This window comes from Penicillium digitatum, chromosome 4 (genome assembly GCF_016767815.1).
Source record: "Penicillium digitatum chromosome 4, complete sequence".
Taxonomy (NCBI): Eukaryota; Fungi; Ascomycota; class Eurotiomycetes; order Eurotiales; family Aspergillaceae; genus Penicillium; species Penicillium digitatum.
Window position 1 is genome coordinate 182,784 of NC_089387.1, and position 21,363 is coordinate 204,146.

The window sequence follows — 21,363 nt, forward strand, 5'->3', positions numbered from 1 at the left end:
TTCCGTGAACCAGCCAGTATCGCTGACTGCGGAGACCAGATGCAAAGCACAATTACTACCCAGTTTCCCGATTCAATCCTTAGTCGCTGCGCAACATGCTATCCACCAAATCACCCAGCGGTCCCCAAAAGTCCTTCCCACTAGCCAGCTTGTGCTCGTCAATGAATAGGACATAGTGCTTGAAGCTGGTGTTGAGGTGAGGCTCAAGGCCGAGATGCACTACCACTGGATAATGGTGGCAGTAGATGTGGGCATAGACACGGTATAGACGCTTGAAGATCTGGCGGAGAAGACTGGGGAAGGTCTTGGGGAATGGGACACCTGGGAGAAACACACGGATGAGCACTAGATCTACTATCTACTGGATGACTGCGGAGACCTACCGATCCGGCTAGGGAACATTTGTTCGTTGTCGATGTTGCTCTGAACCCAGGCCATCAAGTGTTCAATGTATTCCGGTGCAGACATCTTGGTTGGCCGCTTGAAATTCTCCGAGTCTTGCCAGAGGTACTCGAACCTATCCGAACTTGTAAGCCGGGAGTCAGCGACTTGCCGAGGAGACACCGTACTCATCTGTAGCCTTCATCTCGGGACACGTCTGCGGTGAGCAAAACTCGGTTATTGAGCCGTAGAGAAGGTTGATCTGGTTGTAGAAGTCGACAACTAAATCACCAAAACATTAGCACATAACACTCAATACAACTCGACAAGTATGTCTAACTATTGACGGCAAGCCATTCATTCTGATCTTCGCCTTCGGGCAGCTTCACGGCTTTGCGCAAGCTACCACTTCCAAGTGTGGCTTCAGCGAACTGTCGTAGCTGATAACTGCTTGTGCCCTTGGCGGCCGATCGGGGCTTGAAGGGGGCGCGTGTGCGTGCATTGCTAGGAGGTGTTAGTCCAAAGCAGCCTTGTTTGAGTGCGCACACCACTGGCGACAGGTAAGATGGAGGTTCCGAGAGAGGAACATGAGAAGTGCGAGTAGTTTGATACAGGGCGAAAGGGCTGATAACGGAAGGGGTGTGGGATTGCGGGGAATGAGAGGTAGGCTCCCCACGGGAAGGGCGATGGGCAACAGGAGGGGTAGTGGGGACAGACATGGTGGTGATAAACGAAGCCATATTCTTTCAGGCTTGAGAAAAATGTAATCACTTTTGGTATGCGGTGTATTTCGGCGGGGCTTGCGCTGACCGCGATGTGCCTACATTCCGATGTCAGACACTAGTTGTTGTCAAAGAATTTGAGGAATGTCATCAGATGTGCAGATTTGCTGGCGTGCAGACAGTACCAATGAACCATACCTGACAATGATTATGGATGATATGACTGAGAGAAAGGCGCAAGGGGAAATTTGTTATCGGGTTTCAGCTCTAAAGGCGATAGAGTGAGATCTGATCCGTTCACTGGCCGCGTTGCCCTAGTTACCCTGTCTACGTCACTGACCATAGGGATATATTTTACACATACTAGGAGAACTATACACATGGTTTTTTTTTGGATTCAATTTTCGCTATGAGTTATATATGGGAATCCAAAGGCTGGCGGGGGCCTATATTCGCAGGAGGTTCTCCCTCGATGGCACAAGGGGAATGTGTGATCAAATGAAACAAAATCAAGCATAACCTGCACGGCAAACAAACACATGTGCACATCTCCTGAAAGTCTAGTATTCTAGATTGGGTAGCCTTCATTTTCCTCAGGCATTCGTTCTCGAACAGTCTCTCCATAAACCGTCAGTGGGATAGCGATCTCGAATGATTCACAGTTCAAATGCTCTATAGCAGACAACACCGTGCCGCGATCATCCAAGGACAAGGCCTCAAGTAAACGAGTGCCCGAGGGTTGAGCCCCTTGCTCGCCTCGAACACTAGATGTCACAAACTCAAACCGCAATTCCCATTCGAGAGTCACACCGCTCGTCAAGATTGAAGGCGTGGCTGCGATGGGGATAGCAGGGCTGAAAGCCACTCGGGTGGCATGGAGTGTGTTCTCGAACAGAGAAGCATGGATGCGCCGTGTGGTTCGGTGGATGCTGGCATTGGACCGGATCGCCAAAGTAGGGGTGACTTTTTCGGAAGTCTCTAACGAGGCTCGCACAGCGTAGCATGGAATTGAGGCATCTCCAAAATCCATAGTGGCAATAATGGTCTCTCCAAGTCGGTGAACTGGTCGGTTCAAGACGACCACTGCGATACGTTTACCTTCGCGGGCAATTTCAAAGCGATTGGGGCTGCGGCGAGAGTTCACGGCCTGATTGCTGCGAAGAATAGCAAAGTCGATGACATCCTTGGTAGTAAGCATCTGGGGTAATCCTTCCACGCTAGGTCGTCTCGACTGCATTGCACCAGGTGGGAACAACGTGTTGGAACGTGCACGTTGTTCCAAAATTTCATCCACAAACCCAAGGAAATCAGCCGCGGAATGGTGAGATTTGTTAATATTTTGGTTTTTCGTTATCTCAGGCATAACTGGCCCGACCTTTTGCACCTTCGCTTCATCCCGTAGAAGAACATAAGGTGACATCAAGTCATGCCCAAGAATGTCTCCCTTCTCTATCAAAACGTGAGAATTTTGGATGGAAAGCAAAGTAAAGTATGGAACCTACCATTCACGCCGCTAAAAACGCGGAAGGGTATATTGATGCGGTTTACCTTTTGGGGCTCGCTAGGCCCGCTAGGCCGCTGGGTTCCAATAACCAAATTATACGAGATCTTGATTGCTTTCCCTTTGTGACTCGCCGGAAGTCCTTTGGGAAGGGAGAATGAGAAGGAATATGACTGTTCCTCCCCTGGTGCCAGTCGGAGGTCAACGAAAAGCAGTGACTGTGAGGTGGACAACAATGGAATTGATCTCGACGATGTAACACCACGCATTTCTCGTAGACCATCCAATTCGTTGTTTGAAAGAAGGCCATTGATAGATTCCTCAATAGTGTTCCATTTTAAAGCGCCCCAGAACCCACCGTTTTTACGTGGTCGCTCGGCTGCTGGCGTTGGGCGGCCCGGAAGTCCGTCTGAACCCGGTTGGCCACCAACGACTCCCTTTCGCTTGACTTCGTCGAAGGCTGACTGGTTAACTAATGATCCATCGACCGTAAAAGATGCATTGACCTGGGCATAGCCCATCAGCAGCGCCTGGCTGTTGGAGGCTTTGGCGGGAGATGCAACTACACTCGAATGATGCCGCACGTGCCGCACGGAAGGGGGGGCTCGCGCACCCTGCGCTGAATAGTTTGTGTACTCGGAACCAAGGGTTTCGGTAGAGTGGTCGCTGACGGAGTAGAACTCCCCGCTGCTCCGGCTGCTCCCATTCACGCTTGTGGTTGATATAATCCGGGTTAGTTGCTGGTGCGACGGCCCAGTCAGACCCTGTGCGTCTCTGACGGTGGGCCTTCCGCCGGTTGATGATGTACCATTCGTAGTCGCCGACTTCGGTGATGGGGTGCGCACGGCGCGAGTATTAGTAGAATCGGTCGAAGGCGTCGCTGGAAACTTGAAATCGAGGGGCGGTGGTTGGAACCGTCGCGAATATGCACGTAATGGCTCTACTGAGCCTATTGGACTAGTCGCTAGAGAGTTAGAGCGGCTGATTCGCTCCGAGTGGGAGGTATCAACTCTCAGGCTGCCATTGAAATGCTCACTAGCAGCCTCGGTCAATGGAAATGGAAAGGCATGGGAGGGGGATCTCGCTAATAAGAGACAGTCATTAGTTGAAGAGCCCCTAAGCACACATTTACACGGTCCATCATCTACCTTTTTTGTAAGAATCCTCATAGCTAGTGTTCCTGCGCGGCAGAACCTGGAGACTCGCCGAGCGCCCATGACCTCTGTTGGCTGACTGATGTCTATTGTAATGATGTGGAGAAGGTGTCGGATCGAGTTGGCCTTCGCTATCAATGGAGAAAATGGAAACGGATCGTTTATGGTTGTGACCTGGTTGCCATGCTCGCGGTGTAGCGGGGCCGTTGTTCGGAGGAAAGCTATGGGAGCCGACCAGCGGAGAGCTCAGGGATGAGGCTGCCCGGTGATTAGGCCTTCGTTGCGAGCTGGTAGAATATGACCGGCGACCAGAAAAGAGAGTCTTGGGAGATTTAAATCCAAAGAAAGATTCCGTGTTCGAGTTCGGTGTGTGGTTCGCGACTCGAGAGATCTTCCGTGAATGTTGACCACCTTCGCCCCCATTATTGGCATCGGCAACTTTATCGGCCACGTTCTTGAATGTTATAGTACATTCCACATTCTCTCCTGCAAATATAGTCTGGTCCTTCCATTTCACGAAGACTTGAATGTTGGATGGCATGGCGGTTGTGTCAGCATGTGGGCTGCAGTTCGTGAGGGGCCAATGCCTGGGGGGAATTGCCGGCACGATGAGCTGAAATTTGGTTGAAGCTTGGTGAAATGTGCCGCCACTAGCATTCTGTCAACCCGAATGAGCCATGCTGGTTGTAGAGTTGAAGATGTGTTGCCGGGGGAGTTGCGTGGCGATGATATCCTTGCTCCTAGCTCCACCCCGAACCTACGGGCCAAATGACATATGATACCCACCTCACGCTGCAACCAACTACTATAGTAAATGTATTGTTTATTCCCAAAATAAAACCAGGGAAAGGGCACGGGTGATATCATTCGTTGTACAGAGACTCTAAATTACATGGTATGAAGTACACAGATTCTTATCTTCGCTCGCGATTGTTGTCATCATACAGGACATGGAAGTCTGAAAGTGTTCGCGTGCGGTTGGTCGAAGGGCGAAGACCAAGCTCAGCCATACGACTCCAGATTCTATCATGCCGGTTCTCCCATCGCTTGCGCCGACTCTCCATCTCATCCTCTGACGGGCGCCATTTGCTCTTCAAAATTCGGCGAATAGCCTCCGGGGACATTTCAAACTCTTCCGCAAGGACAGCGGTCGTGAATTGTTCGGGGGCCTTCGCATGAAGATGACGAATTCCATCGAGCGCATCAGGTGAAAGCTTCTTAGGTGGGTTCCAACCACCGGCGAACTTCTCCTTTAAAGCCGCTTTTTGCACTTGCCAGGTCTCGGGTTTTCTTTTCCCCTTGTTCTCTGAAATTTGTTTCACTTTTTCGGCCCTGTCTTGCCAATCCTTGCGAGGGTGCTTTTTGGCCTCCCTGCGAGTCTCGTTGCGGAAAGCTCTGCGCTCTCTGTCGGTTCTTCCGGTGTTATCTGGGTCCCTTCGCTGGTCCTTGGGGTGACGCTTATGATTGTTCAATACACCTTTTTTGCCATCTGAATCGTAATCTCTCTTTTTCGGTATTTTGTCTTGTAAAGACACGATGTCATCGGCGACAGCCGGAGTTTCAGGGGCTGCGAGCGCTGATTCACTAGAAGGATCGCACAAGCGCGCCATTGAACTGAATGATTGTTGGAGCTGGATATTCGAAATGAAAAGACGACCAAAGGCAAGAGGTCGGTGATGTGGGATTACTGAAGAAGCGCCCGAATCATTGAAGAACTGAGAGCGGAAAACATTGCGCAGAACAGCAGGCAGAGCCGGCCTCGACGAGGCAGCACATTTGGTGGCCATCTTAGGAATTGCGTGAAGATGGAATAGAAGCAAAGTTGACAGAGGATAAATGTAAGATATCTGGAAGTTTACTCAGCAAAGGGAAAATATCCGGTGCCGATAAGATAACTAACGTAATTCCCAAGCGAGCTGGCCACCCAAGCGAGCTGGACACCCCAACCAGCCTATTAATTTTGAACGCATTTATTTCAACCAAAACTCCATCAAATTCAATCAGCTAAATTCTAGGTCTATCTGGACATGCATCTCTTCTATGGCCCTGATTTCCACATGCACCGCATTTCGGTAATGCCCTTGTTCTTGGTAATAAAGGTGCTTCCCTGTGCGCGCGGACCTGGGGGCGGGGAGGTTCAATCACTTCCTCTGGTTGCACAATTAAAGCAGTAGCTTCCTGAACTGATAAGCCCTCTGTAGCAGGTATCTGCTTTCGAGATCGAGTTTTTTTCTGCTTCTTTTTCTCGTTTTCCGATCGTAGATCGTGAACTTCTTTCTCAAGAATCGCTGCTGATTGCATCGTCATTTGGCAAGCTTTCAAAACCTGGTTTATCGCTGAATTGAGTGGACTTGGCGGGCTTCGGGATCTTTGACGAAGTAATGCTTTGATTGAGGATGCTTGTTTCAATATGAATGTGATTTGTTGGTGTTTTTGGCTCCCATTCACTACCTCGACTAGATGGGGGAGTCGGAGTTCGAAGTTGAATATTGAGCTTAGATAACACTCGATCTGGACAAAGAGGAACTAAACCAGCAGCTGTAAAGCTGTTTTGAATAGTTTCTGATTTGAAAGCTTCAAGTCGTGCAACTGGATATGCTTCAAGAAAATCAAGTTTGTCGATATGGTTGACGCCAAGACGCATTTTCTTTTCAACAAGTTTGCCGTAAGAGCGTTTTAATACCGCAAAACAACCAATATCAAGTGGCTGTAAAAGATGAGATGAATGTGCAGGCATACAGATTGGAATGATGTTGTTTTTTTTTCGCAAAGTTCATCGAATTTCGGGGTCAAATGATTTCCATGTCCGTCAAGTATCAAAAGTCGATATTGACCTTTTGTCCGTGAATGAGTCGATGGAATGCATAGTTTTTCAAGCCATCGAAGGCCAATTTCATCAGAGGTCCATCCATTAGGACTGACTTCAAAGCGCCAATCATTTGGAAGATTGTCGAACCAAGATTCAATGAATACTTTGCCTTTGAAAATAATGCATGGAAGTAGTGCCCAACCTGAAGCATTTGTACATTCAATTGCAGTCACCCATTCGCGATTTCCAGGTTGTAAAAGTGATCGCCGACCGTAGTATTCAGATCTCTTAATGACTTTAGCAGTTGCGGTTAATCCCATTGCAAAACCAGTCTCATCGAAGTTATAAATGTCATCGTTGTCAATGCCGTATTGAAGAATCGTTTTTTGAACAAGTGTAAACCATTCACCAATGATTTTTGGATCTTCACATTTAGCACGTTCGTAATTCTAACGTCTGGAGAATCTCGAGGATAGATTGGGATGTCGTTTAATGTAATTAGTGACCCAATTTTTGCCGACTGTAGATGGTGGGTTGATTCCGCGATGCGAACGTAGAACATTCGCCATTTCTTGCACCATTGAAGGTCGTGGAGCTGAACCACGAGAGTCCATAGAGAATATCCATTTCTGAAGAGATTCCTCTTCAGTATCGGTCAATTTATGAGAGTTGGCGCGAGAAATCGCGCGGTGTTGTATACCATTCAGGCGGGTAGAAAGGGTGGATCTTGGGACGTTAAAACGGCGCGCCACTTCACGAATTGAAGAGATTTCTTGATTCTTAAAAGCCTGGATAGCTAGTAAGATCCTACCCTCCTGCTCTATTGAGTTTAGAGAGGATTGAGTACGAATTGGTGGCATGGTGGGTGGTTGAACCAACTAAGATCTAATTCATGGACGTGTTTTGGTTGGGGTGGCCAGCTCGCTTGGGTGGCCAGCTCGCTTGGGAATTACGTTAGTTAGTTAACTAACTAGTTAACTGTTGGTGGCCTGGATAGTCTGGCATCAGACGACAGCTCGGTTCATCGAATGACTAATATTATCATGTGACAGGCACGTCTGGCATGTGTGGTCCCAACGGATGTTAGGGCCCAAGAGATTTGCCGCTGCAATGACAAACAGATGACAAACAGATGTTCTGTTTGTCCTTATGATCTTTTGGCCAAGCAGGTTAATGGGCTTTTGTAATCCATCAGGAGTAACTAACGGCCTGGTTTTTCTACTGGATTACACAAGACACTTGGTACGTCTCTCATCAGCTTGGACTTTGATATGTGGACGCTTAAATGACCTCTGTAAGACTCTAATCATTCGATCCATTTGGTCTGAGATGACATTACGGATGGCAGGGATGGCATATGTAATACCATACCAGTAAGCAATCTATTTGTTTGTTTTATCAGATCTTTCTAGATCATCATCTAGAGGTCTTTTTAGACGTGTACCAAGTCGCAAAAAAAAAAACCACAAGCCAACTTTGTTTATGTAGAATCCTCAGGGAACGTATTAAATATTGTACAACATACACATGCGGGGTGCAACCCGTGAGAATCTCCTTTTAAATCCCCCTCAAAATTAACGTAGCGTTTCTGGATTAACTTTCCCCAGTGCCTTTGTTCAATCAACTCTCCTGTGGCCTGAAGAATTGAGCATGGAATGGATCTGTATCGGAGTGCATCAACATGGCCTTCAGTTCCCAATGTGATATCCGACCGCGCGCATTCCGTATAGCTCCTCGATAGGATCAGACAGGTGCGTTTGAAAGCAGTTGTTAAGGAGATTTCTTGTGATAATTGTGCCATGGAGAGTGCCCGTGTCCCAGAGCATCTCCATTCCCTGAAGTCAGCATTCCAGAAAACCTGGTTCCTAATCCATAGTAGTAAACCTGACGTTACCGATAACAACAGCCAGCGTATTCTCTGTCCGAAAAGCAAGGAGTTCGTGGATAGAAGTTTCTTGCGGCGAGGGAAATTTCAGCTTAGAGCTTCTTCATAAGTAAGGCACGGCGATTTGGAGAGGCGGGTGGTGGGGCATGTTGTGGATTTAGTTGCCTGTGGTGCGAATTAGGCGGTCAATGAAAAAGGTGTGGGGCTCTGAACCTTTTCTTGGCTTTCAAGGGCCATCTTTCGTAGGAACGCTCGACGAAGTGGGATTTGTTGTTCAAATGTAATAGGTTGATAAAATTTCTGTCTCCAAAAATAAGAACAGTTGAGCCTGCGTAAGAGAATCTTGAAGAAGCGGTGTCTTGATGGATCTAACATGAGGTGATCAAGTGGGAGGATGCAGTAAAGTGAGAGATGGCGTTGGATGGTCCAGCCGAGTGCTCGTGTTTTAGGCCGTGGAGCGTTGGTCAGGAGACTAGAATTGGGTTAAAAGTCGAAGAGGAAAGATTATGATATTTAGTATACACTTTATTTTTACCAAGCTTTATCTTTTTAATCTCACATACCCGATGTAGGTTATTTATACTACTTGTGTACCATCGTTCTTAGCCTCTAACATAGAGTATAGAAGAAATCAGCAACTGGTCCTGGATTTATACATACACAAGAAGAGAATGCTCCCCAGATTGTGAGTAATTTAAACATCCGTAGTTACTCGGCATGTCAATCCCTCAAATTGAAGCATCTTCGCTTAGTAGCTTTCATATAGGTTCAAAATCACGGTGAGTTCCCTGTTCTGGGCATGAATTTATCATCTTTTCCCTACTTTTGCATTGGCTTTGCGCAAGGTTATCTGTAATACCTATGCTGTAAACCAGTGGGCTTCTCATCCAAGCCGGCACCTACATCGTCATTGTCTCAAGAGCCATCAACCGAGTGAATTATATATGGGCGCTGATGTAGAACAAGTTATGCCAGAGAGATAAATTGACCGATCCGACTCGAAAGCACCCAAAATCAATACGACAAGGGGTGCTCAACTACAACCTATAAATCAATATATGCAGGTTTTTTTTTATTTGGCCCAAAAACTGCGTTGAGCGATCTTTAGCGCTGGCAAATATCAAGATGATGACAGCTCGCATAGTCGAGTGTTTCCACCTTCAGACAGCCAGCTTAAGCACCCCTCGGCCAACTGGCTGGCTTTCATCGTTTCTTTCCCGGAATTGAACTTTCTTTCTCCTCAGTGGAAGAAGTAATGATGTGTTCATTCACGCCTTTTGCCTGATAGCCTACCCAACGGAATATCACATGGATGTGATAGTGGCTGCATGGACGCACCGACGGCCTGCATCAACCGTGAGTGCCGGAGTTGGAAATTGACGGTTCCTTATTGTTTCTTTTAACGGCAGCAAGATGATACCATTACCAGAGCACGACTATTATCCCGCATGATATTTAGAACCCCGTACTTCGTAGTCTGGCATAATAAACACGAGATGCTAGGATTTAGTGCTCCCAGAGAACAGCTGCATGACACTTGTAAGTGATCCACATGATTGGTAGAAATGAGCACGTAAGGGTGCCACGGAGGCCAATACCGGAGCTGGAGAGATATCGTAACGGACTGGTCGAATTGTGGTGAGTTTAGGGCATTGGGGCCACGAGATCGTATTCGAGGCACGTGAGACATTCCAAGGTTACTCTCAGACTACGAGCAAATCTTCAGTGGAACTTCCCGTGGGCCTCCCTTGGCTCTCTGGCCTGATGCTGTTATCTTATAACCGCGTTCAACAACGTACAGCATACAACTATCAGAGCTTACGTTGAGCCGAAGGCCCGGGTTAGTGCGGCGACCTGTGCGTACACGACCCACCGTTCATCTCAAGCTTTTCGCAGATCGAAGGGCATCCAGAAATGCTAAGCTCTCGACAAGTGGGAACCCGGTAAATCCTCAAAGCCAGGAGGCCAATCAAAAGCCAAGCAGAAGCCCATGCAACCCATGAAGCTAGGGGCATCCAAAAGGTTTAAATTCCTCAGATCAGTTGGAATGATCTACTTTAATGCGGAATGAGCTTCGTTTTGGTTTCCTTTTCTCTTCCAATACGCTCTCTCTGGTGAGTTCTAGAGTTGTGTGTGCATGGAGATTGGACTTGGCTGATCAGAGCTTCATTTCAGTTTGCCCCCACTAATTCTACCATCCCACCACACATTCTCCTGACCACTCCACGACATAAAAAAATTTCGACGCCTGCTTTAGCTTGACCGACTGGCATCCACCAACCTTCCTCATGAACTTGGCATGAAATGCAAATATCCCGCGCTCTCAGCGGACCTTGAATCATAGACTGCCCCCTCCCCGAGGATGGCCACCACCGCCCCCCTCAGTGCGAAAAGCAAGCTTACTGGGCCCGGAGGATCCTTGAAAATCACTCCTTCGAACTCTCCAATCCTCCGACCAGGCATTAGATCCCCGAGCAAAACCTCCCATCAGTCATTCTTATCCCTCCAAACCGTTATCGGCACAACAGCAACCACCCCTAATGGCTTTTCAAGTCATGACCAGAGCAGAAGCTTTGCACTATGCGCTGGATCAGCAGCGGTTCTTGCAGAGTTAGATGAGAATGACAACATGACACAGCGCTTCTTCCGAGCTCGCCCCTCCGCGACAAGTGTCAACCCATCAACTTCTTTTTATAATCACTCGACTCCCCCGGCCACCCCAGATCCAAGGTCCCGATCCGTTTCCCATATCCGGTCTAGTCCACACCTAAATCTACTCAACGGGTCTCCGTCAAGCGAAGTTATCGACACCAGTCCGCGTGGATGGTCTTCAAGAGAAAGAATCAAAGCGGTGACAAGTGTTTCGATCAGCCCGAATGGCAGATTTCTCGCAGTGGGAGAGGTAAGTGGGAAATTTGGGAAATATCAATGGCAAAAATAGCCGCTAACAAGGTTAAGACTGGTTATAATCCTCGTGTTTTAATATTTTCGACAGCGAGAGATGCATTGCCGGATGTTCCTCTATCTATTCTGAACGAGCATACATTTGGTGTTCGCAGCCTGGCCTTTAGCGCCGACTCTCAGTATTTGGCAACGCTCGGCAATCCGAACGATGGATTTCTCTTTATCTGGACAATCAATCTCAAGAATGGGTCGGCCAAGCTACACTCCGTGAATAAATGCACCGCGGTCATCAAGGATATGTGCTGGGTTGGCCAGAGCTTGGTCACGTATGTTTGATTCGGATGGTCATTAACAGCAGTTAACTAATGCCTTTCTTCAGTACCGGTCTGCGACATGTCAAGGTCTGGCGTCTTCCAACGGTTATTCGGCCTGTTTCCCCAGCCAAGGCGCGTTTAAATTTAGAGGGAACTGGCCCCTCGCCAAATCCAATCCCCAAAGCACTATCTGGCAGAAATTGTTTATTGGGTGCATTGGGCGACAACATCTTCACCTGTGTGAACAGCATTTCCTACAACGAGGCTGTAATCGGCACAGATTCAGGCGCAGTTTGCTTTTTCGATGACCGCGAAGGGTCGCAGAAGATGATCACCGTAAAGCAAGTTGGATTCAGCATCACCTCGCTAGCCGTGGACTATGACTCGGAGTCCATATGGCTAGGTGGACGAGGAAGGCAAATGCAGCGGGTGCCGTTTGAAGTTTTAAGATCATCCGGCTTATCCCCGCCGGTGTCTTCTGCTCGCCTTGACAAGAATGCATTTGACAAGAAAAGCAAGACACCAGCGATTACATGCATGGGGTCTCTTAATTCTCATTTAGTCACTGTTGAGTCCACCTGCGCGATTCATCTATATCCGATCAAAACTTTAAGTGATGATGGTGAACAGGAGAGAGGTGAGGCTTCCATGCCGGCCCATTGCGACCCAATTCTCGGTATTTGCCGCATGGATTTTCCTAACGACTTGTCTTCGGACTTTTTCACGTGGTCTCGCGATGGTTCAGTGAACTTTTGGGATGTCCAAGGGAAGTGTCGAGGTTCTAAAAAAATCGATCTTGATCAATTTTCAGGAAAGGAAGAAGATTCAGCAAATGAACTCAAAGTTTTGCGGACCGCTGAAAATGCGGGCTGGTTCGTCTCTGCTGACAAATTTGGTGTCTTGAGGTATGTGCAAACACAAGATAGTGGCCAAGCTCTTTTAGCTGACTCTGATATAGAATCTTTTCAAACTCTGACTGGACTTGCCTCAACGAGGCGCGCGCTCATGGCGGAGAGATCACGGATGTGGCCATACAAGGAATGGACGATACCTGGCTGATAGCTAGTTCTGGGCGTGATCGGATGGTGCAACTCTTCGAGAGACGAGACACCGAGTTAAAGTTGATTCAAACCATGGACGATCATGTGGGGGCTGTTGGACAATTGATGTTCATCAACGAGGGCGAGAAGCTTCTTTCGTGCTCCGCAGATCGCACAGTTGTCATACGAGATCGTGCCACTCGTGAGGTAGATGGTGGCACATCTGTTGCCTACCTCATCTCAAGGGTCATTACTCAGAAGTCCTCTCCCGTGTCGATGACCCTTTGTCCAGATGACTCGAACATTCTATACCTCTCTACCATGGATCGCTGTGTTTCAAAATTCGATATCTCCTCTGGACATCAACTTCACTGTTTTAAGGCAACTGATTCGGAGACAGCCGATGCGGTGGTTCTGAGCTCGTTGACAGTTGCATCCGAAATCTTAGGCCAGACTCCGAAGGTTCTTATAGGTGTTTCGAGCACGGACAAATCAATTCGCGTCTATGATCTAGAGCGAGACCAGCTGCTCACTGGCGAATTCGGCCACACAGAAGGTGTTAGCGACATGTTACTCCTGGAGGAGCGTGATCTATCCGATGGGTCCCAAACAAAGCGCACGGTTGTCAGTGCTGGGATGGATGGTATATTGATGATTTGGGACCTATCTGTCTCTGTCCAGCAACAGGTCTCACCAGACCTTGTCGGGAATGTGCGTGAGGAGGATGAAACCCCCGTGAAAGAAATGGCAGCTGCGAGGCCCCCTCTCCGAAAAGTCCTTTCCCGCAGCGAGCTCGCCGGATTTCAACGACCGGATAGCCCCAATCCTACAACACCGACCCCTATACGCGAGCAATCTCCAACCCTACCCCGCAAGTTGTCTCGACTATCTCTAGCACCATCATCATTGAAAAACCACGCCGTGTCAGAAAAATCCTCCCCGCCAAACCGCCTATCCCCAACATCAGGATCAGGCATACCGCAAGGCCGACGCCGCCGGTCCCCATCCCCCGTAAGCCCGAAATCAAGGACATCAACAGCCCGAAAACCACATAGCGTAAGAACAACGAATCGCCGCACATCCATCGAATTCCGCAACCGCAGCAAAACAACCCCATGCGGTGACTTCGGAAGTCTAGAAATGTCCACCGAGCAGCTGTGCCGAAGCCTGCGAGCGTATCGAAAGAAACTCAACGGCTCGAATCAACGCATGCAAGCGCAAAAGGAGCTCGAGCGCGAGCTCAGTCTCACACTGCGCATCGTGGGTGGTCGTGAACAGAGTAGCGACGAGAGCGGCGAAACAGAGACGGATAGCAGCGGTAAGGATACGGAGCGCGAGCGGAAACAGAGCTACGCGGTTATGCCAAAGTCGCCACATGTTCCTCGCCGTATGCCGTCTACCCCGTCTTTGCGGCTGAAGGGGGTGCGACAGGTTTCGCGGAGCCGTTCTTGCGATCCTAATTAGGAGGAAAGAAGTTCGTTCTCTCATTGAAAATTTTCATCTTGCTTTGGGGAGAGGGCATTTCCGGTGTTTTATGGCCTCGGTTGTGGAATGTGGACTTTTTATCTCACGCCTTTCCTAGATCCTGTCTTTGTCTCCTTTTTCTCATTTACTGGCATTTTGGCTCGTGCACTCTCTTGGTTTTTTTGTCTTTTCTTATTCCGTGCATTTTTGCGTCATCTACTGGATTTTCGGCGGCTTGGGCGATTTCCCTTCCTACTTCCTGGTTTCTTAGAAATCATTTCCCTTCTGATGATACCCATATTTACCCCTATTTTTTGAGAGGCTGTAGGCCATCTCACGATGATCCGTTCTTTCCTTTCAAGTTTTTCTTTTGGTTGGAAAAGCATACCAAGACACACCTCATTCGAGTTTTCAATTTCATCTCAAAAATATCGCACTTTACACACACACACATACATTCCTCCACCTTGTCATAACCCATATCGAAATATCATCGAACACCTCAATCCAATCCTCAACGTAATCCAGACCAGGAGTGTCTTGATAAACGCTTCTTGTTCACCGCACGTATTCTCACCACACGCCAACTAGAAACCTCCAGATCAAATCAGCCTTAAAACTCAAGGCCTCAAACTCCAATCAAGCTCCCCAGCCTAGCCTGAAGAGTCTTGACGAGCTGTTTGCCCTGAGCACCAGGAACAAGCTGAGCAATACTAATTGCCTTGTTCGCCCAACGCTGACAGTCATCATCCTGAGTAGCACGGTAAAAGTCGGTAGCTTTATTGAAAGCCACAGTAGCAATCTTGATCAACTCCGCAGCTGGATATGTAAACACCTCACAGAGCTCAGATCCGGCCTGGATGATATTCGGATCGTGCAGTGCATTGTGTCCCCCCTCCTTAACGGCTCCCTCTTTGTCTGCCATTGCGAGGACTTTGTCAAGCACTTCTTCGGCTACCTTGGGGTCGGCCATGTTGACATCGAGCAAGGCAATTTCATGACTGTTTGGGCCTTGCGCCGGTGCAGTGGCTAGAATGAATAAACAATGGAGGTAGCGAGGCAGGGAAACCCGGAAATCGCGCTGCCATGTGGATGGGGGATCGTCCTGTAGCTCGCTGAGTTTTGACACCACCCGCTATTGTGTGAATTTCAGTAATTGCTCAGAGAGTTTAGTCGTCTCTCATTCAGAAGGATAGAGTGTACCTTGATGATCTGAATTGCCAGTGTGGGTGGCAGGTTCAATTGAAGAGTCAGATCCATGACAGGTGCGTAAAATTCCAGATCCGGGAATGCGTCGTCGGATGCACACATGTTGGCGACATCATCCCACTGTTTGAGGTACATAGCAGCCTCAAGATCGAAGAACTGTGCAATATCATAACGCCTGTCTTCTTTGTAATTCGCGTCATCATCTGTCTCCTCTTCTTCGTCTTCCCAACCGTGCAATTCATCGAGTTCCTGGAAACAAGCGCGTACACTCTCATAGTGCGATGTCTGCATATGGTCAGTACAGTCATCAGTCTATGATACTGTGACTCTTCCGGGAGATAATGTGTGATAAACATAGACTGATAATACCAACCCTTTCAGCCGGATCGTCCTCGCAGCGGGCCTTGAGAGAGGTAACAAGGATACGGAGATAAGCAACCGCAAAGAAATGTGGCCTAGGTGCTCTGGAACCCATCTCGGGGTATGCAATCTGACGATATTGAATCGCAAACTATAAGCATGTTAGTGAATGCAGTCAGAAAGAGATCTCACCTGAATTCAAAACAGACATCTCTGGAGTGGTCTAAGACAGAAGTAGCCCACAGAACCCCGGAAGAGTTGACAAGTTCCAAAGCAAGTTTGTAAGCTGAAAAATATAGCCATTGCAGTTGGGTGACTGAGACCTCCTGGTCACCACCTTCAAACATGCTATTCTCTTTAGCAAAAGACAGGGCTGTTGAGCGGTCAGCATTAGAATATCGCCGTAGCGTGAGGGAAAAACGTACCACTCTGAGTTACAGTCTCGATACTGTTTCCAAGCCTCTGGCTAAAGCCTTTGGAGAGCTCTTGAGAAAGAAGGGTGATTGCAAATCTGCTCGGGGTAACCTAGTTAGCTTTGGAGACAAACTCATAAAATAGAAACATTCTCACATGTAATGTTCCGCGGCGGGAAAATCGTGATGATAAATGTCATCTGAAGCCAAACATTTCATGAGTTGATCAAGACAATTTAGTACTTCTTCTGGTTTGTGCTGTCTCTGGGCTTCCATAGCGCATGATAGTAGACTTGCTTGCTTGTGTGGCACCGGGTGTAAAGGAAAACCGAGATAGAAACACCCTTCAAGTTCGTTAGAGCAAATCAGCAGAGTGAAAGTTCCATGCATTATTCATACCAGAGCCTTCTTTCCCCTCAAGTAAGCACAACTTATAAGACAAGTACATCCTTTGGCAATCCACCTGGCTTTGGACTAGACCCCGATCGATCAACCGGCGAGCAGCAGTAGTATCCCCAGTCTGTAGGTAGCAAGCTACCAGCTTCCTGAAGATTGATTAGCCAGCAATGCAAGCAAACCATAAATTTTTGTTCAACTGACTTTTGTATCGCAATCTGGATGGTCATGGAGCAATTTTGAAAGATCTTTGGATCACTGCACATCTGAAGCCATAGGTGTGCAGTCCAGTAGTCCTTCTTGAGAAGTGCATTGCCAGTCATTTTCCAGAGGCACTGTGTATTATAAGTCAGCTCTTTTTTATTAACGATGGCGAGAGTTTACCCTACAATCACGGTGGCGTGAGCTGCCTTGGCGCCAATTGATGGATATCCTCGTTTCTCTAGCGTGTCGATCACACACCGGAGGTTCCGAATACGCTTGGAATCAGAGATATCCGATCTGCTCAGAAGTAGAAGGAAAGCGACAAAGCATTTCTCTGTCCATTCCCTTGTTGGCAGAGGACGCATAAGCAAAATTCGAAATGCTTCCATTCCATGATCCGAGCCACTATAACAACTATTAGCAAGGTCTCATCAAATGGGCTGTACCAAGTTACCCTGTATGGCCCAGAGATCGAGCAAACTGGAAAATTCTAGATCTGCTGTTAGCATCTATAAAAAAAAACAGTGGGTCAATACTTTGAGATAATTCACATCGGCATGTTCATGTCCGTGAGAAGTGTTTCCTCAACCAGACTCTTCAGACCTACAACAAAATGATTAGTTCAATCGCATTAAGATATAGATTTGTCGTACCTTGTAGGAGTTCTTCATTGCTGGGATTGTTCTGTCCCACAAAGAGATTAAAAAGGACCATAGCAGGGTGCTTTGGGTAATCCTAAAAAGGTCGGCTTCAAGTCTATCACAATCACAGCAGACGTACATCTCTCAAGACCCTCATTTCAACATCGTAGATGAAGATTGCCTGAGGGCTTTTGACTTGTGCACAAGCCACAACTGCACCATGTCAGTCCAGGGCATCAGCTAGATCAACCTAGATCAATCTACTCACCGAGGGAATGTCGAACAAGCAAGTTCCACTTATGGTAGTCTGCAAAATTCATCTCAGCCATTATAGATAAGGGCTCCAAGTGATCCTTCGCTCTCTGTAGCCATGTGATTGCGACGTCAGGCAGGCGCCGTGCTAGTGCAGAGTCACCAATGATAAAACAAGTTTCGAAAATCAACTCTTCATCGTTCAACACAACTGGCCTAGGGAGTTTGGCGAAGAAATGTTCGGCGATATCTACTCGATCCTGCAACCAGGCCTGGGATACCATGTTAGGTTTGGGGTTGACGCACCAAAAAGTGTTCAGACAATACGACTCACCAGTCGAATACGGAGCAAGAAGTATCGGGTGGTGAGAGTGCGATTAATCGCAGGATCAAGCCCAAGATGAACAGGCTGAACACTTGCCAGCCTTAGAGCGGCTACTGACAAGATATTCAGTGCAATTTCGCGTTGCTGGTTCACTATTCTTGTTGTTAGATCGGATCAAGTCATCAAGTGAGATTTAGGCCGGTATACCGATGCAGATACGCGCCGCCTTGAGGGCCAGATCTAGAGCCCTGATATTGCCTGTGAAAATTCAGATAAGCACATTTCAACGTATACTAAAGGCCATAACAAACCTAGGAGATCAGGCAAGACAGCCTGGTTCAAGATAGCAAACGCGAGAGCCCTTACTTTACCGAGCAAGAGCACGTCCTCTGGATTGTGACCGCGCGAAATCATCAGATCGGTGCAGTCATTCCAAAGCAATGTCCCAATCGCATCCAGCTGCTGGTGATTAGCTGTATTCGTCACAAGACAGAATGGGTTACTGTTAAGGTCGCTGTCCAGTCTGAAAATGGTATTGGGCGAGAGAAGCGAAGTTGTTGAAGCATCGAATGTGGATAAAGTTGCATGCAAAGTGCAAGCAAAGTCTAAAGCATAACAAGTGGGAGGTTAGCGGTTGCACCCAGAGGGGGATATATATTGTGAGGCTCGTGCCTGCTAGAGCCTGGCGTGGCCCAGAAGGTTGCGCCATGGAGAAAACTTAGGAATCGGGGGCCAAGGGAGGAAGATGACGAAAAAAGGACAAGGGGAGATAATAAAAGATGATGAAAAGATGATGAAAAGAGAAAGAAAGTGAGAGGGAAGATGGTAGGAGTTGGAAGAGCGTGGAGGGACGAAAGAGACAACTGCCTCGTGAAGGCTACGATGAAAACATCAGGTGTGTAAGCTGTCTCTTGACCATAGCAAACCGAACATAAACACTACTCAGAGGATTACTTCACTTCCTAGATATCGTTTGTCTCAAAACACGCTACTCCATGTTGTACACATAAATCATGCAAGATACTTTTTCCCGTAAAAAACACAGCCAAAACTTGGGGAATCATTAAGCCAAAAGGTGAGACCCCAAATCTAAATCCTTGCGTCACATAAAATAGACAATTGTGTGCCAAAAAATACTATTTATCGATGGGGAGGAAGTTTCCAACGATGAGAGACGGGCTGCACATTGTTAATTCCGGCACGTCAGTACATAGTGGACAGTGAGCCGTGAACACTTACATGTTGTGATTGTCTCGTCTGATTGTAAACGAAAAGCAGCAGGTAATACCGTCATTCGTTGACTTAGGATTAGGACTCTTCAGAGTGCAACTTGTGAGCATGGCCTTTTGAGTATTGTCGAAGGCGATAGCACCGAACTTTTCCCAATAGCTGACCAGCTGATCTTCGACGATGATCTCATGAATAGCAAGTTTGCCCTACAGAGAGTGAAGATGTGAGCTGGTTGTGATATGACGTGCAGCGTCTCCAGGTTTGAAACTTACATCTCGCAGACCCTCGACCGGGACATCAATCAGCTGTGCCATCTCATTATTCCCTCGAAAGATTTCGCCCGTTCGGCGCCAGCAGCAGGCCGGTATGGCCATACTGGCAAAGACGCGGTCGTACTCCATAAGACTCCGCTCGAACCACATCTCCACAAGAATCAGTTCGATATCAGTTAAGCTCTGCATGCGTTCTCGGAACTTAGGCCGGAACTTGTCGAGCTGTCGCAGAATCTTCTGCCGAGATATTTGTTGCATGTTCTTTTCCATGTACTGATTTAATCGCGCATATCCCTTGACATAGTTGAACGGTTTCAGTAATCCGGCGTCATATTTTGCTTTGAGAAGCTTGTTCATCCGCTCTTCTGGTGGGTCAGTTCCTGCTGGGTCTGCGGCGGTCATGTAGTATGTTTCCCGGGCTTTGTCATTTCCAACCGTGGAGTTTGGTGGTTGAATCGATTCTCCTTGCGGTACTTGGTTTTTGGCTGGCGGTGGAAGTTGTGCTGGAGGAGGCAACCCGTTCGGCAGCGCCATACCGTTCACGGAATTCATCAATGATGAATCGGTGTAGATTCCCTGCATATCTTGATTTTGGAACATCGCCCCGTCGTCCAAGAGGCTGTTACTGAGAAAATCTCCGAGCAGATTATACTCGTTGGTCACCTCATGTGCATTGAACATGTACGACGGGTGGAGAGAATGCATGTCCTGGAACTGATTCTGACCACCTACCCAGTCGTTGTATTGCATGACTGTCATGCCACGTCAGCTGAGTCTGGAGGCAAAATAGGTGCAGTTGCGAGCTCACGCTGAGAATTAGCCTCGAGGCCCTGACTAGATGCAGAGAGGTTTCCAGGCGGCACCGTGGAAGGCGGGTTCACAGCCGAGGGTGTAATTCCGATCGTGGTATCAGGGAATGGTTGCTGACCAGCAGCATCGGCGACATCGACACTCCTAGGCATGCCTTGAACGGAGCCCACTTCATTGTTAGACGATCCCTCGTCGTCTGCAGCAGAGTTTTCGTGTTCGCCACGTCCTCGTTTCGCAGTTTCCCTCGGCTCATCGTGGCACAGGTGGCCGATATTTCGCTTTATACAGCGTGTGCAGGGCCGTTCCTTCACAGATTCAGACAGGTCAGCTGGTGTAATTCATTTCCCGCATGTATGCGTTCAGGGTTTAGATGTCACGGATCGCGATTGGGGAAAGGGGAGACAGAGGCGTCGTACCGAGTCACAGGTCATATGCTGTCCCACGCGAACAAAACCCCGTTAGCAAAGCCAGTTCCTCTGTGCAGCACTAATGGCATAACCTATCGCGTCTGGTAACCAAGCATAACGGCATCCTCAACAAGTAGACTTACCGAGCGGCGACAATATACACAAGCTAGAATTGCGAGAAACCATCGTCAGCGAAGATGCTCTTATTTTTTTTGCGCAACAGAATCGGCCGCGCCCAGATCCCTGTCGCATGCTGCGCAACAGCACCTTACCGTGATTCACCTTCCGGCGCTTCTTGGGGCTGGAGTGACTCCCAGAGCCGGTCGTTTCGGCCTTGGCCGCAGATGTTTGCGAGTTCTTGATGCTCGTATCCTTCCCTGCATCAGATCTGGATTTTGTCGCATTGGAAGCGCCCAGCGGCGCATTCTTTTCGGGCATTGCGCAAAAGTTCAGGGAGAACCACCAGGGCCGGAGCTAAATGGCTGCCTGCAGACCAGTTGGTGGCAGTTGGTAAACGTCAAAAAGTTCTTGGGGATGGAGAAAGCGGAGTCACCCCTCCGAACTGCTCCGCATGGGGTTGGCTGCTTGGGCACCCGCCACTTTCGGGGCGAGACCTCGGTCGAAGAATTACGTTTTCTATTTTGGCAATTGGATTTGTATTGAAACCACA

The 21,363-nt window shown here is 48.2% G+C and overlaps 5 protein-coding genes across 5 annotated transcripts; 1 reads left to right on the top strand and 4 right to left on the bottom strand.

The window, feature by feature from the left end:
• Positions 1-79: 79 nt before the first annotated feature.
• Pdw03_0067 (Intracellular protein transport protein (Sat1), putative) lies at positions 80-4,299 on the bottom strand (the record flags this gene model as incomplete). Its single annotated transcript, XM_014674842.2, has 10 exons — positions 80-321; positions 384-517; positions 570-663; positions 722-885; positions 1,099-1,124; positions 1,192-1,201; positions 1,302-1,326; positions 1,764-2,552; positions 2,606-3,688; positions 3,753-4,299. The coding sequence occupies 10 exons, from the start codon at positions 4,297-4,299 to the stop codon at positions 80-82; spliced, it is 3,114 nt and encodes a 1,037-aa protein (XP_014530328.2).
• Positions 4,300-4,672: 373 nt separating this feature from the next.
• Pdw03_0068 (Required for respiratory growth protein 9, mitochondrial) lies at positions 4,673-5,545 on the bottom strand (the record flags this gene model as incomplete). The annotated part of the gene is made up of 1 exon (XM_014674843.1): positions 4,673-5,545. One exon carries the CDS (start codon positions 5,543-5,545, stop codon positions 4,673-4,675), a length of 873 nt encoding a protein of 290 aa, XP_014530329.1.
• A 5,269-nt stretch (positions 5,546-10,814) lies between these two features.
• On the top strand, positions 10,815-14,174 carry Pdw03_0069 (Mitogen-activated protein kinase-binding protein; the record flags this gene model as incomplete). The annotated part of the gene is made up of 4 exons (XM_066099494.1): positions 10,815-11,354; positions 11,411-11,682; positions 11,736-12,575; positions 12,629-14,174. The coding sequence occupies 4 exons, from the start codon at positions 10,815-10,817 to the stop codon at positions 14,172-14,174; spliced, it is 3,198 nt and encodes a 1,065-aa protein (XP_065957221.1).
• A 628-nt stretch (positions 14,175-14,802) lies between these two features.
• On the bottom strand, positions 14,803-18,683 carry Pdw03_0070 (Meiosis specific protein SPO22; the record flags this gene model as incomplete). Its single annotated transcript, XM_066099495.1, has 18 exons — positions 14,803-15,309; positions 15,378-15,668; positions 15,757-15,894; positions 15,953-16,116; positions 16,169-16,254; positions 16,314-16,500; positions 16,556-16,701; positions 16,757-16,887; positions 16,942-17,161; positions 17,211-17,246; positions 17,308-17,359; positions 17,410-17,491; positions 17,537-17,610; positions 17,666-17,921; positions 17,984-18,126; positions 18,182-18,232; positions 18,286-18,579; positions 18,647-18,683. 18 exons carry the CDS (start codon positions 18,681-18,683, stop codon positions 14,803-14,805), a joined length of 2,895 nt encoding a protein of 964 aa, XP_065957222.1.
• A 427-nt stretch (positions 18,684-19,110) lies between these two features.
• On the bottom strand, positions 19,111-21,131 carry Pdw03_0071 (Fungal transcriptional regulatory protein, N-terminal; the record flags this gene model as incomplete). Its single annotated transcript, XM_066099496.1, has 7 exons — positions 19,111-19,153; positions 19,214-19,410; positions 19,477-20,228; positions 20,285-20,591; positions 20,703-20,720; positions 20,837-20,859; positions 20,966-21,131. 7 exons carry the CDS (start codon positions 21,129-21,131, stop codon positions 19,111-19,113), a joined length of 1,506 nt encoding a protein of 501 aa, XP_065957223.1.
• Positions 21,132-21,363: the final 232 nt, after the last annotated feature.